The sequence below is a fragment of the Eubalaena glacialis genome, chromosome X, assembly GCF_028564815.1.
Source record: "Eubalaena glacialis isolate mEubGla1 chromosome X, mEubGla1.1.hap2.+ XY, whole genome shotgun sequence".
Classification (NCBI taxonomy): domain Eukaryota; kingdom Metazoa; phylum Chordata; class Mammalia; order Artiodactyla; family Balaenidae; genus Eubalaena; species Eubalaena glacialis.
This window is the reverse complement of record NC_083736.1, coordinates 64214879-64228361: the sequence shown is the minus strand read 5'-3', so window position 1 is coordinate 64228361 and position 13483 is coordinate 64214879. Positions and strand designations below refer to the sequence as shown.

General features: G+C 44.5%; 1 protein-coding gene across 1 annotated transcript in view; it reads right to left on the bottom strand.

The window, feature by feature from the left end:
- Window positions 1-9631: 9631 nt before the first annotated feature.
- Window positions 9632-13483, bottom strand: part of IGBP1 (immunoglobulin binding protein 1) — a 38393-nt gene continuing 34541 nt past the window's right edge. The window contains exon 6 of the mRNA XM_061178613.1: window positions 9632-10090. Coding sequence (XP_061034596.1) covers window positions 9951-10090 — 140 coding nt within the window. The 3' untranslated portion in view covers window positions 9632-9950. The remainder of the gene's footprint in view (window positions 10091-13483) is intronic.

The window sequence follows — 13483 nt, the reverse complement described above, 5'->3', positions numbered from 1 at the left end:
CGAGATGTTTCCTGTTTCTTGATGTAGGCTTGTATTGCTATAAACTTCCCTCTTAGAACTGCTTTTGCTGCATCCCATAGGTTTTGGATTGTTGTGTCTCCATTGTCATTTGTTTCTAGGTATTTTTTGATTTCCCCTTTGATTTCTTCAGTGATCACTTCGTTATTAAGTAGTGTATTGTGTAGCCTCCATGTGTTTGTATTTTTTACAGATCTTTTCCTGTAATTGATATCTAGTCTCATAGCGTTGTGGTTGGAAAAGATACTTGATACGATTTCAATTTTTTTAAATTTACCAAGGCTTGATTTGTGACCCAAGATATGATCTATCCTGGAGAATGTTCCATGAGCACTTGAGAAAAATGTGTATTCTGTTGTTTTTGGGTGGAATGTCCTATAAATATCGATTAAGTCCATCTTGTTTAATGTATCATTTAAAGCTTGTGTTTCCTTATTTATTTTCATTTTGGATGATCTGTCCATTGGTGAAAGTGGGGTGTTAAAGTCCCCTACTATGATTGTGTTACTGTCGATTTCCCCTTTTATGGCTGTTAGTATTTGCCTTATGTATTGAGGTGCTCCTATGTTGGGTGCATAAATATTTACAATTGTTATACCTTCCTCTTGGATCGATCCCTTGATCATTATATAGTGTCCGTCTTTGTCTCTTGTAATTGTCTTTATTTTAAAGTCTATTTTGTCTGCTATGAGAATTGCTACTCCAGCTTTCTTTTGATTTCCATTTGCATGGAATATCTTTTTCCATCCCCTCACTTTCAGTCTGTATGTGTCTCTAGGTCTGAAGTGGGTCTCTTGTAGACAGCATATATATGGGTCTTGTTTTTGTATCCATTCAGCCAGTCTGTGTCTTTTGGTGGGAGCATTTAATCCATTTACATTTAAGGTAATTATCGATATGTATGTTCCTATTCCCATTTTCTTAAATGTTTTGGGTTTGTTATTGTAGGTGTTTTCCTTCTCTTGTGTTTCTTGCCTAGAGAAGTTCCTTTAGCATTTGTTGTAAAGCTGGTTTGGTGGTGCTGAACTCTCTCAGCTTTTGCTTGTCTGTAAAGGTTTTAATTTCTCCATCAAATCTGAATGAGATCCTTGCTGGGTAGAGTAATCTTGGTTGTAGGTTTTTCTCCTTCATCACTTTAAGTATATCCTGCCACTCCCTTCTGGCTTGCAGCGTTTCTGCTGAAAGATCAGCTGTTAACGTTATGGGGATGCCCTTGTGTGTTATCTGTTGTTTTTCCCTTGCTGCTTTTAATATGTTTTCTTTATATTTAATTTTTGATAGTTTGATTAATATGTGTCTTGGTGTGTTTCTCCTTGGATTTATCCTGTATGGGACTCTCTGTGCTTCCAGGACTTGATTAACTATTTCCTTTCCCATATTAGGGAAGTTTTCAACTATAATCTCTTCAAATATTTTTTCAGTCCCTTTCTTTTTCTCTTCTTCTTCTGGGACCCCTATAATTCGAATGTTGGTGCGTTTAATGTTGTCCCAGAGGTCTCTGAGACTGTCCTCAGTTCTTTTCATTCTTTTTTCTTTATTCTGCTCTGCAGTAGTTATTTCCACCATTTTATCTTCCAGGTCACTTATCCGTTCTTCTGCCTCAGTTATTCTGCTATTGATCCCATCTAGAGTATTTTTAATTTCATTTATTGTGCTTGTCATCGTTTCTTGGTTCCTCTTTAGTTCTTCTACGTCCTTGTTAAATGTTTCTTGCATTTTGTCTATTCTATTTCCAAGACTTTGGATCATCCTTACTATCATTATTCTGAATTCTTTTTCAGGTAGACTACCTATTTCCTCTTCATTTGTTAGGTCTGGTGTGTTTTGACCCTGCTCCTTCATCTGCTGTGTGTTTTTCTGTCTTCTCATTTTGCTTATCTTACTGTGTTTGGGGTCTCCTTTTCACAGGCTGCAGGTTCGTAGTTCCCGTTGTTTTTGGTATCTGTCCCCAGTGGCTAAGGTTGGTTCAGTGGGTTGTGTAGGTTTCCTGGTGGAGGGAACTAGTGCCTGTGTTCTGGTGGATGAGGCTGGATGTTGTCTTTCTGGTGGGTTCGTCCACGTCTGGTGGTGTGTTTTGGGGTGTCTGTGGCCTTATTATGATTTTAGGCAGCCTCTCTGTTAATGGATGGGGCTGTGTTCCTCTCTTGCTAGTTGTTTGGCATAGGGTGTCCAGCACTGTAGCTTGCTGGTCGTTGAGTGAAGCTGGGTCTTGATGTTGAGATGGAGATCTGTGAGAGATTTTCGCCGTTTGGTATTACGTGGAGCTGGGAGGTCTCTTGTGGACCAGTGTCCTGAAGTTGGCTCTCCCACCTCAGAGGCACAGCCCTGATGCCTGGCTGGAGCACCAAGAGCCTTTCATCCACACGGCTCAGAATAAAAGGGAGAAAAAATGGAAAGAAAGAAAAAAAGAGGATAAAATAAAATAAAATAAAGCAATTATAATAAAAAATGAGAAAAAAATTATTAAGAGTAAATTTATTAAGAAAAAAAATTTTTTTAATTTTTAAAAATAGATTTATTAATTTTTTATACTAAAAATAAGAAAAAAATTATTTAAAAAAATTTATTAAGAAAAAATTTTTTAATTTTTTAAAATAAAAAATATGAAAAAACTTATTAAAAATTTTTTTAAAAATAGAAAATAAGGAAAAAATTATTAAGAAAACATTTATTAGGGAAAAAAAATTTTTAAGCCAAAAAAAAAAAAAAAAAACGGACGGACCTAACCCTAGGACTAACGGTGAGAGCAAAGCTATACAGACAAAATCTCACCCAGAAGCATACACATCTACACTCACAAAAAAAAGGAAAAGGGGAAAAGTTAATATATCCTGCTCCCAAAGTCCATCTCCTAAATTTGGGATGATTCGTTGTCTATTCAGGTATTCAACAGATGCAGGCACATCAAGTTGTTTGTGGAGCTTTAATCCGCTGCTTCTGAGGCTGCTGGGAGAGATTTCCCTTTCTCTTCTTTGTTCGTACAGCTCCCGGGGTTCAGCTTTGGATTTGGACCCGCCTCTGCATGTAGGTCCCCTGAGGGCGTCTGTTCCCCGCCCAGACAGAACGGGGTTAAAGGAGCAGCTGATTCGGGGGCTCTGGCTCAGTCAGGCCGGGGGGAGGGAGCGGTATGGAGGAGGCGGGGCGAGCCTGCGGCGGCAGAAGCCGGCGTGACGTTGCAGCAGCCTGAGGCGCGCCGTGCGCTCTCCCGGGGAAGTTGTCCCCGGATTACGGGAGCCTGGCCGTGGCGGGCTGCACAGGCTCCCGGGAGGGGCGGTGTGGAGAATGACCTGTGCTCGCCCACAGGCTGTTTGGTGGCGGCAGCAGCAGCCTTAGCGTCTCATGCCCGTCTCTGGGGTCCGCGCTGATAGCCGCGGCTCGCGCCCGTCTCTGGAGCTCCTTTAAGCGGCGCTCTTAATCCCCTCTCCTTGCACGCCGCGAAACAAAGAGGCAAGAAAAAGTCTCCTGCCTCTTCGGCAGCTCCAGACTTTTTCCAGGACTCCCTCCCGGCTAGCTGTGGCGCACCAGCCCCTTCAGGCTGTGTTCACGCAGCCAACCCCAGTCCTCTCCCTGGGATCCGACCGAAGCCCGCGCCTCAGCTCCCAGCCCCTGCCCGCCCCGGCGGGTGAGCAGACAAGCCTCTCGGGCTGGTGAGTGCTGGTCGGCACCGCTCCTCTGTGCGGGAATCTCCGCTTTGCCCTCCGCACCACTGTGGCTGCGCTCTCCTCCGTGGCTCCGAAGCTTCCCCCCTCTGCTACCCGCAGTCTCTGCCCACGAAGGGGCTTCCTAGTGTGTGGAAACCTTTCCTCCTTCACAGCTCCCTCCCACTGGTGCAGGTCCCGTCCCTATTCTTTTGTCTCTGTTATTTCTTTTTTCTTTTGCCCTACCCAAGTACGTGGGGATTTTCTTGCCTTTTGGGAGGTCTGACGTCTTCTGCCAGCGTTCAGTGGGTGTTCTGTAGGAGCAGTTCCACGTGTAGATGTATTTCTCATGTATCTGTGGGGAGGAAGGTGATCTCCGCGTCTTACTCTTCCGCTATATAGCAATCTTATAGACAATCTGCAGTCATTAAAAGTCATTAAAATTATTATAAGGTAGACTCTGTAGTATATGATATGGTAAGCTTTCAAAGCAGAGTATAAAGCAGACCTCTCCACTGAATACACTTTGTGAAAATGTGGTCCCTTCAGTGATAGGATGAAAGGGGGTCTGAGAGAGAAATGATTGCTGCTTTAAGGTGAAGGGATTCTGGGTTTCCTTTTATGTAAAGTTGTTTGAATATGAAAAGAAAGAGGCTGCATTATTGTGAATCTGCCTGACGAAGAAGCTTGATTCATGATGGGACTCATTCATTCAGTAATTCATTCTGCAGACACTGAATGCCGGCTTTGTCAGGAGAAGGCCAGAAACAGTGCTGAGCTTCCCAGGAAGAGCACTAAGTAGGCGACAGGCCCTAAGAAACTCTAATGGAGCCAGAGGGGTGGGGAGTGTGATGAGTTCATTGCCAGGCTGTTGAATTTGAGTTTTTGTTCATCAAGAGGAGCAGTGTGGTAGATGATAGGCTATGGGTCAGGGAGCTCAGCAGAAAGGTCAGGGCTAGCGCTGGCCATCAGCATACATGTGGTGAGTCATGGAAGCCGGAGGTGGGGTGAGCTCACCCAGGCAGAAGGTAGACAAGGAAAGGAGAAGACAGGTTCCATAAAGTGGGTGAGGAGTCTTTCTGCCAATCTCTCAATGTCTCTGAGCCGGGGACAAGGGCACCAGGGTAGCAGAGGCGGTATCTGTCGTTGAGTGTGGGAGGGCCTCAGAGTTCAGGCAGAAATCCTCCCTCCCAGCCCCTGGCTGCCAAGTCTCATGCGCTCACAACCTGGGTCTGGTCTTTTTTTTTTTTTTTTGGATGAGGGCCCACCCTAATGGCCTCATTTTACCTTAATCACCTCTTTTTTTAAAAAATTAATTTATTTATTAAAAAAATTTTTTTTGGCTGTGTTAGGTCTTCGTTTCTGTGCGAGGGCCTTCTCTAATTGCAGCGAGCGGGGGCCACTCTTCATTGCGGTGCGCGGGCCTCTCACTGTCGTGGCCTCTCTTGTTGCGGAGCACAGGCTCCAGACGCGCAGGCTCAGTAGTTGTGGCTCACGGCCCCAGCTGCCCCGTAGCATGTGGGATCCTCCCAGACCAGGGCTCGAACCTGCGTCCCCTGCACCGGCAGGCAGATTCTCAACCACTGCGCCACCAGGGAAGCCCCCTGGGTCTGGTCTTAGTTGTCCAGGAGGGCCTGGTAGATCAAGAGGGGGGGCTTTGACGGGCTTAGAAAATGTGTAGGAACCCTTAAGTGAGAGGGTGGAGTAGAGAGAGGGTTTAAAAGATTCACTTGTACCAAGATTGGATAGGGCTGGAAACAGGTGGGCCTGGCACTGGGAGCAGGAATGTTCTACAGGTTGAGGGATGTAGGGCCCCAGGAAGGGGAGAGTTCTGAGTCCAGGGTATTCCCCTAGTGAGCAGGTCTCAGATGTGCCCTTAAAGGGCCTGGCCGGCAAAGCTGATAGAATCGTTGCTCAAAATTTAGACAGAGAAAGGGGAGGGGTGATCCCCAGAGCAGTGTGCCAGCGGGGTATCTCGCCCACCTTCCTATGTCCCCCGTGCTTTGTGCTTCCCGGGGAGTGTGGCAGACTGGAAGGACGTGGCCTGTGGAATCAGGCCCACCTGGAATCCAGGCCCAGCTCGACACTTAGGGCTGAGTGATCTTTGGGAAATCCCTTCTCTGAGCCTCAAGTTCCTCATTTACAAATTGAGGCAATAATAATATCTACCTTGGGACGTTGTTTTGAGGATTAGAAATAGTCAACTCCTAGTATACAGTAGGTGCTCAATACACGAATTCTTGTTATTTGTGCTACCACACGGGAATAGGATGGCCTAAGTCATTGCTGAGTTGTACTCTCTTGGAGGGATTTATTGCCAGTTGGGACAAGAAACTGAAATCTTTTGTCTACCATCTTTTCACATACATTTGTCAAAGGCGGCCTGGTGGGCAGATAAGTAAAAACCAGTTCTCAATTCCCACTGCACGTAACAATTCTCTCCTGTGCTGGTCATCTCCAGCACACAAAGAAAAGCATGTTCACAAACCTTTTCTCTGGTGGTGATATATATAGAAGACTGAGAAAGCAATAGGGGGGCAGGGGTTAAAATAAGGTGTGAAATACTGAATTTAAAAAACAATGCATCCCCTCCTCTGGCCGCCAAACTTACAAACATTTGTGCCATGTTTTCTAATTGTTCAAAGTGCTTTTCCATATTTGATTTCATTTGCTCCTTACTCTGGCCTGTGAGGTAAGTAGGCCAGATGTTGTCAGCATCTGGGGGGGGCTAAAACTGACAGAGCTGGTATTAGAACCCATACCTCCTTGCTATGGAGCGAGAGTGAACTGAGCCAGGTTAAACCTTGGATGAATGGGTGAAAAGCAATCTGTGAGGAAATGATGTGCAGGTGTTGGAGGGAGCTGTTTTGCAAGGAGACAAAGGTCACAGTGCCGTCTTGTTGTTGGGTGTCTGAAAGAGCCAGGTGGCAGTGTATCTGTTGTGCTGACGATGTGCTGACGAGCAAACCGGAGGCCCACAGTAAGCAGAGGAGGACTTTGGAACTCAGTTGACATAGAGAGGTGGATTTAGATTCAAAAGTTTTATCCTTTGCACGTTGTTTTATTTTTTATTTTTATTTTTTTTAATAAAGACAATGAAATAGAGAGAAAGTCTTTTTTTAAAATTTATTTATTTATGGCTGTGTTGGGTCTTCGTTTCTGTGCGAGGGCTTTCTCTAGTTGCGGCAAGTGGGGGCCACTCTTCATCGCGGTGCGCGGGCCTCTCACTATCGCGGCCTCTCTTGTTGCGGAGCACAGGCTCCAGATGCGCAGGCTCAGTAGTTGTGGCTCACGGGCCTAGCTGCTCCGCGGCATGTGGGATCTTCCCAGACCAGGGCTCGAACCCGTGTCCCCTGCATTGGCAGGCAGATTCTCAACCACTGCGCCACCAGGGAAGCCCTTGCACGTTGTTTTAAATGACAGCAGTGACCCCGGTGACCTGGGTGGCCCTGGGTCACCCGGCTAGGGAGGGGCAGAGCCCTGAGGATTGAGACTCAATTCAGAACCCTTAACTCCAACTTCTTGGGCTTGAAATCAGCTCATTCAGTCCCCTGCCCTGTCTTTCTTACAGGGGTGTTGAAAAGAATAAGAGTGGAAAGGACAAATCACCGCATGATGGCATGAAAAGAAGTAGTGCCCAGCGTTCACCTTTTCCAAATAACTAATTGGCCTCCATGTGAGAGCTACAGAGGGCAAATATTTTGGCTACACTGATATGTTTGCACGGTCTATGTATTAGCTGTGTGCTGAAGTAAGTCACTCACTGCATTTCCCCAAGCCAGTTTCCTTCCCTGTAAGACGAAGGCATCATCTCCTGCCTGACGGGTTGTGAGAATGAAATATGCAGCATACGTGAAATAAGCATAGCGCAAACGATGAGGCAGTACTGTTATCTGTGGAATGCTTCGAGTCCTCGCTTCCCGGAGTCCACCAAACCCAGCTCACTCTAGGACCCTGAAACGCCTTGTTCTGGTGGGAGTAGAGAAGGTGGTTCTCTTTTTGTTTTCTCTAGCCGCCAGGCAGGCAGACTGAACTGGGGAGGAAAATGGAGGAAGATGGGTTTGCTCACCGCCTCTGTCTTCTTATCCCCCAGCTGAGGGGGAAATGGCAGGGGGGAAGCGGGCTGGCATAACCTTTTCTTCGGTGAGTCAGCTAAAAAGGAATTTCTAGAGCTCCAATAACGTATAAGTGGTGGTTTGGGTTTGGATTTTTCAAGCTGCTCCCTCTTTTTAAGCTGCTTTAAGCTGCAGAACTAAAAGCACATGCAATTGGGAAGCACATGGAAAATGACAGAAGCACAGCTTGTTACTAATGTGAACTTGAAGAAATCACTCAGCTTCTCTGGGCCTGTTTTCTCATCTGTAAAATGGGGACAATGCTACCTATTTTGCAGGGTCATTGTGAGTACTAATAGCATGTGAAAGTGCCGGGTCTGGTGCCTGGCACAGAACAGAGTTTCCAACACCTACCTGTCCGTTTCCTTTCCCTTCCTAGTGGACAGACCATAGTCACTGAGCTCAGACGAAAACACTTATTCTTCAGCCTATTATAATGGCTGCCATTGTTCATTTAATTCTCACAACAACCCTATGAAACAGTTCATCTATAAACATAGAGAAAACAGAGAAGCAGTTCAGAGAAGTTATATTGCCCAAGGTCACACAGCTTTCAACTTTTAAAGCCAGGATTCAAACCCACTTTTTCTAGTTTGCCTCTTAGATATCAGAATGTGAGGGGGCTTCATCAGGCTGGATCTTCTGGAAGGACCATCTTTAAATAGACTCAGACCAAGGGGATAACCCCAACCTGGCCCATTTTGGGAATGAGCTCAGGGTGGAGTTTCAGGGGCACGAAATAGGCCATTGCTAGAGGCAGCCTGGCAATAACTGGAAGAGAACTACAAATGAATGTTTGCTTCCCAAATCTGTGGGGAAGTTAATCTGTGCTCTACCAGTTTCAGGAGCTTATGTTGTGAGGGTGACATGAATCCTTTATTAAGCAGCATATATTTAGCAATAAATATATTATTGGTAGTCTTCTGTCATCTCCCACTAAACATAAGGTCCTACTCATCGTCTGACAGCCCTCCATTTACCACCCTACAAAGGAGAGGGATCTGAGTCTCCTTGTCAAACCCCTGTCCTAAGCTAGACTGCAGAAGCTAGAATAGGAAGGCTGAGTCATCTTCTTAAAAGAAAATGAAGTGTACCAAAGCCACATAGAACAAAAGTATGTTTTCTATACAGATCACTTGGTTTCACACATGGCTGCTTTTCTAGGGTATCAACCCGGGAGCTGAGGACGTGTCTTCTCTTTACCGCAGAAAGTAGGTACCTTTCCTTGTCATCTGTGCTGTCCCCCCTCCTCCACTCCCAGTTATTGGCATGACTGCAGGTACCTTATTAACTAGCAAAATGACTGCCACGGCACACTGACCGCTTGGAACTGTGCCAGGTATGGCACGGCACGGGCAAAGAGGGCCAAAATGGTCTTCCAGCAGCCCACTTAAGAGCTAGGCTACGACCTGAGCTGTTCTTACCCTCAGGGTTCTAGATAGTTCCAGAGAAAAGGCCCTGGCCTCAGATGCTCACACAAGGATGGCTCTCATAGTGCCTCATCGGTTTCCTCATTTCTCATGGCTGAAGCAAGGAAGATTGGGTAGATAGGATTGTTACGTTCTGTTCATTTACAGCTGTAATTCCTGAAAATAGAGCCGTGTGGCAGGGCAAGTCCTGGCTTTTGTGCTTGTCCCTTGTAAAGCAAGTGTTGGGTTAGTTCACAGCACTGGGGTAGAAAGGAGAAAGCAAGCTCCAGCCAGTCTGGGCAGCTCTGATGCTGGGTAACTCACTGCCCACATCAAAGGGAGATGACTAGGATCTCTCCGTAAGCCCAGGGACCCACAGCTGACCCCCTCCCCTCACCCCCTGGAAGAAAGCAGCTGATACTCATATTTCTGCACAGGCTCACATGATAGAGGGGACTTTTATTTTTCAAAGAGTATTCATACAGCCATTGATTATACAGAACCATTTCTCAGTACTCTTTTCTTTCCACTTAAGAAAAGTGGAATATACCACGATGAGGATTATAATTCCAAGACAAGGTTGCTGGCTCATCATCTAGGGTACAAATACACACTTAATTGTTTGACACGTTAATGAATGCAAAGCAAGATTAAGCATCTCTGCCTTTGTTGTACACGGCTGAAGCAGGAGCCCAGGGAGGGGAAGACTGCACAGCTTTCCTTGGTGGGGAAGACAGAAGCCCCTGTAGTCCTGTCTTGTTGTGGGGAGACTAACCCATGTTCTGTCGGTTGCCATAGCCCCTAGGATGGGTGTCCTTCCAGTCATCCCACTCCCGAGCTCTGTGGACTGCCTGTTCATCATCCTCTTCCTCCTGTTCCTCATCTTGTCGCTGAGCTGCTGTTCTGAACTCTGCGCAAGCGGAAAAATGAGAAAGCAGGGGTGAGGGAAAGAGCGACTGTCACGGGCCCCAGCTCCACTCTGAATACGACCACGTAACAAGAGAACAAGGAATATATACCTAGCTGCCTACCCTGGGGCCAGCAGAACTGGGGAGAGTACTTACTATTACTTAACAGGTGACATGTTAAATAATAGTAAGACGGGATCCTCTGAGTGGTTTTCACAAGAAAGCAAAAACATAAAAGTTGCCCCTCAAAATGAATTCTATTTTGGGAAAGAATTCTTGCTAAAATGGCCAACCCCTCACAACAGAAAACAAAAACACCAACTGACCAACAGAACCCCAGCAAACCAAAAACACTGAAGTGTTTCCATAGTATAGTGGTTATCACACTCGCCTGACAAAAACACTAAAGTAAAAAATATTTATGATTTTATGATTTGTGATTTGCCAGGGAGGTGGGACTATAGGTGACTTCTCCTCCTTCATCCGTTTCCTTTATTACAGTTCTACAATTTTGTGTGTGTATAAAATTGGAAATCACGGGGCAGCTGAACCTACCAGAAAAGAATGTGTGTTATTTTGCACGTTTGGAACAGGGTCTGAGGTCCAAATGGCACTTGTCATGCAGTGTACCAAATACTAGGTCTCTTTTGCACTATTTTTTTCTTTCCTTTGTGAGGTAAAGGAACATTTCCTACCTACCCTGAATTTGCCCACGAGAAATACTCTCATTACCATGATAAAGAATGAAATATGTGGGGAATCTGATCTCTCCTTACAGCTTAGGAGTCTTGTGTTCTGTTTTTTTTAACCCTTTTATTGTAAAATAAAAGATACTGGAAATCACACAAAAATATATATGACTTAAAATTTGATAAGGAGGCTATACCTTTATAGCCTTCACTTGGGTCAAGATATAGATTTTCTGTACCCATCCCCAAAGCTTCTCCATGAGCATCTACCAAATGACACCCTGTGCTCACTGGCAGTTAATTCCCATTCCTTCCCTCCCTGGAAATCACCAATCTACCTTCTATCTCTATAGATTTGCCTATTCTGAACATTTCACATAAATGGAATCAAGTAACAACGTGGTCTTTTGTGTCTGACTTCTTTCACTTAGCATAATGCTTTTGAGGTTAGTCTTACCCATTTTCAAATATTTTCATATATATTTTTTTAAAAATTTTATTTATTTATTTATGGCTGTGTTGGGTCTTCGTTTCTGTGCGAGGGCTTTCTGTAGTTGTGGCAAGCGGGGGCCACTCTTCATCGCGGTGCCGCGGTGCGCGGGCCTCTCACTATCACGGCCTCTCTTGTTACGGAGCACAGGCTCCAGACGCGCAGGCTCAGCAATTGTGGCTCACGGGCCTAGTCGCTCCGCGGCATGTGGGATCTTCCCAGACCAGGGCTCGAACCCGTGTCCCCTGCAATGGCAGGCAGATTCTCAACCACTGCGCCACCAGGGAAGTCCTTGATAATATTGTTAATCTACAGGTTTCTTCTTCCATCCCTTTCTTTCCTTACAAGTTCTCTATTGAAGAGGCTGGGGCATTTGACCTGTAGTTTCCCCAAATCTGGATTTTGCCGGCTGCATAGTCATGATGGAGTCCAACATGTTCTTCTGTATTTCTGCAGATTGGCAAGTGGACACAGAGCTTGATATGACTCAGGGTTGATCCCTTCTCATGAATACAGGTGGTGCTGTCCTCCCCCAGCAGGTGGCACACAGTATCTGTGTCTCATATGTTGTGATGTTAGCAGGTGTTGATGCTCAATGCCTAGATTTGTTAATTTTCCCAGGGTTTCAAAATGGTGATACTCTTTAACATTTCTTTTTTTATTAAGTAGAATGCGTTTATAAAGAGAGGCTTTCCCTCATCTACTACTATTTAGTCACCCAGGAAAAGAAAACAAGATTAATGCTTGATTCTTCTGCTTTAATTTACCATTTCTCAAGGTAATAAATTGGTTCCTTATCATCCTCTGAAATTGAACAATTTTTGTTTTAACTATAGTTATGAACTCACGGATTTAAACATACTTGATGGGTTTCAATGAATTGCAATGATTTCTAAAAAATATTCAAATAAGCTTTCTAATTTTAGTTTTAATTTACAGAAAAATTGAGAAGACAGTACAGAGTTCTTATACATCTGTACCCAATTTCCCTTATTGTTAACATCTTACATTACTATGGTTTGTGTGTCATAACTAATGAACCAATACCGACACATACATAACAACTAAAGTTCATACTTTATTCAGATTTCCTTAGGTTTTATGTAATGTCCTTTTTTTTTTTGGTTCCAGGATCCCATCAAATATTCCATATTACATTAGCCCTCTGTCTCCTTCGTCTCCTCTTGGCTGTGAGAATTTCTCACTTTCCTTGTTTTTGATGACCTGGACAGTTTTGAGGGGTACACATCAGGTATTTTGCAGAATGTCCCTCAACCTGGGGTTGCCTCATATTTTTCTCATAATTAGATTAGGGTTATGACTTTTGGAAGAGAATAACACAGTGAAGTTTCCTCCTTATCACATCAAACCAAGGCCACACACCACCACCATGACTTATCACTGCTGATGTTAACTGGGATCACTTAAGGTAGTGTTTGTAGGGTCCCCAACTGCTCCCCCCTCCTTCTATACTATAGTCTTTGGAAGCAAGTAACTAAACATAGCCTACACTTAAGGGGTGAGGAGTTATGCTGCGCCTCCTTGAGACAGGTGTATATACACAAATTATTTAGTATTTTTCTGTAGGGGAGATTGGTCTCTTCGCCCCCATCTATTTATGTAATCATTTATTTCTATCACTATAGACTCACGGACACATTTTATTCCTTGCGTTATAATCCAATACTGTTATTTTCCTGCTCACATTCTTCCAGTTTTGGCCAGTAACAGTTCTTTCAGAAGGCCCTGTGTCACATTAACATACCTCAATAGTTTTTTGTTTGCTGCTGTTGTTTTTTGAGTGCTTCTTTATTTTCTAGTACTACAAGATATTTCAGGTTCATCTTGTATATTCCCTGTCCAGCCCTAGAATTATCCATTTCTCTAAGGAGCCTTTAATTGGAGAATAGTATTAGAAACCAAGATTTGGGCACCAGATGTGCTCGTTGCTACTGGCAATTATCCTTTTTCAAGCCAAACTGTCTTTGGCCAGTAGAAACATCTTCAAAGTGGCTTCTGAGTCCTTTTGATGACCATAGTAGTCTTTGAAAGCTTCTTTCCTATCCTTTATGACAAGATGTTCCAAGCTCATCTTATTTATTTCCTGCTGCAAACTTGGAATTAGCTATTTCTCTAAGACATACTGGTTTCTTTTAATGGGAATGGTATTTCAAGAACAGAACCTGGGTTACTAGGTGTGCTCATTGCTTCTGGGC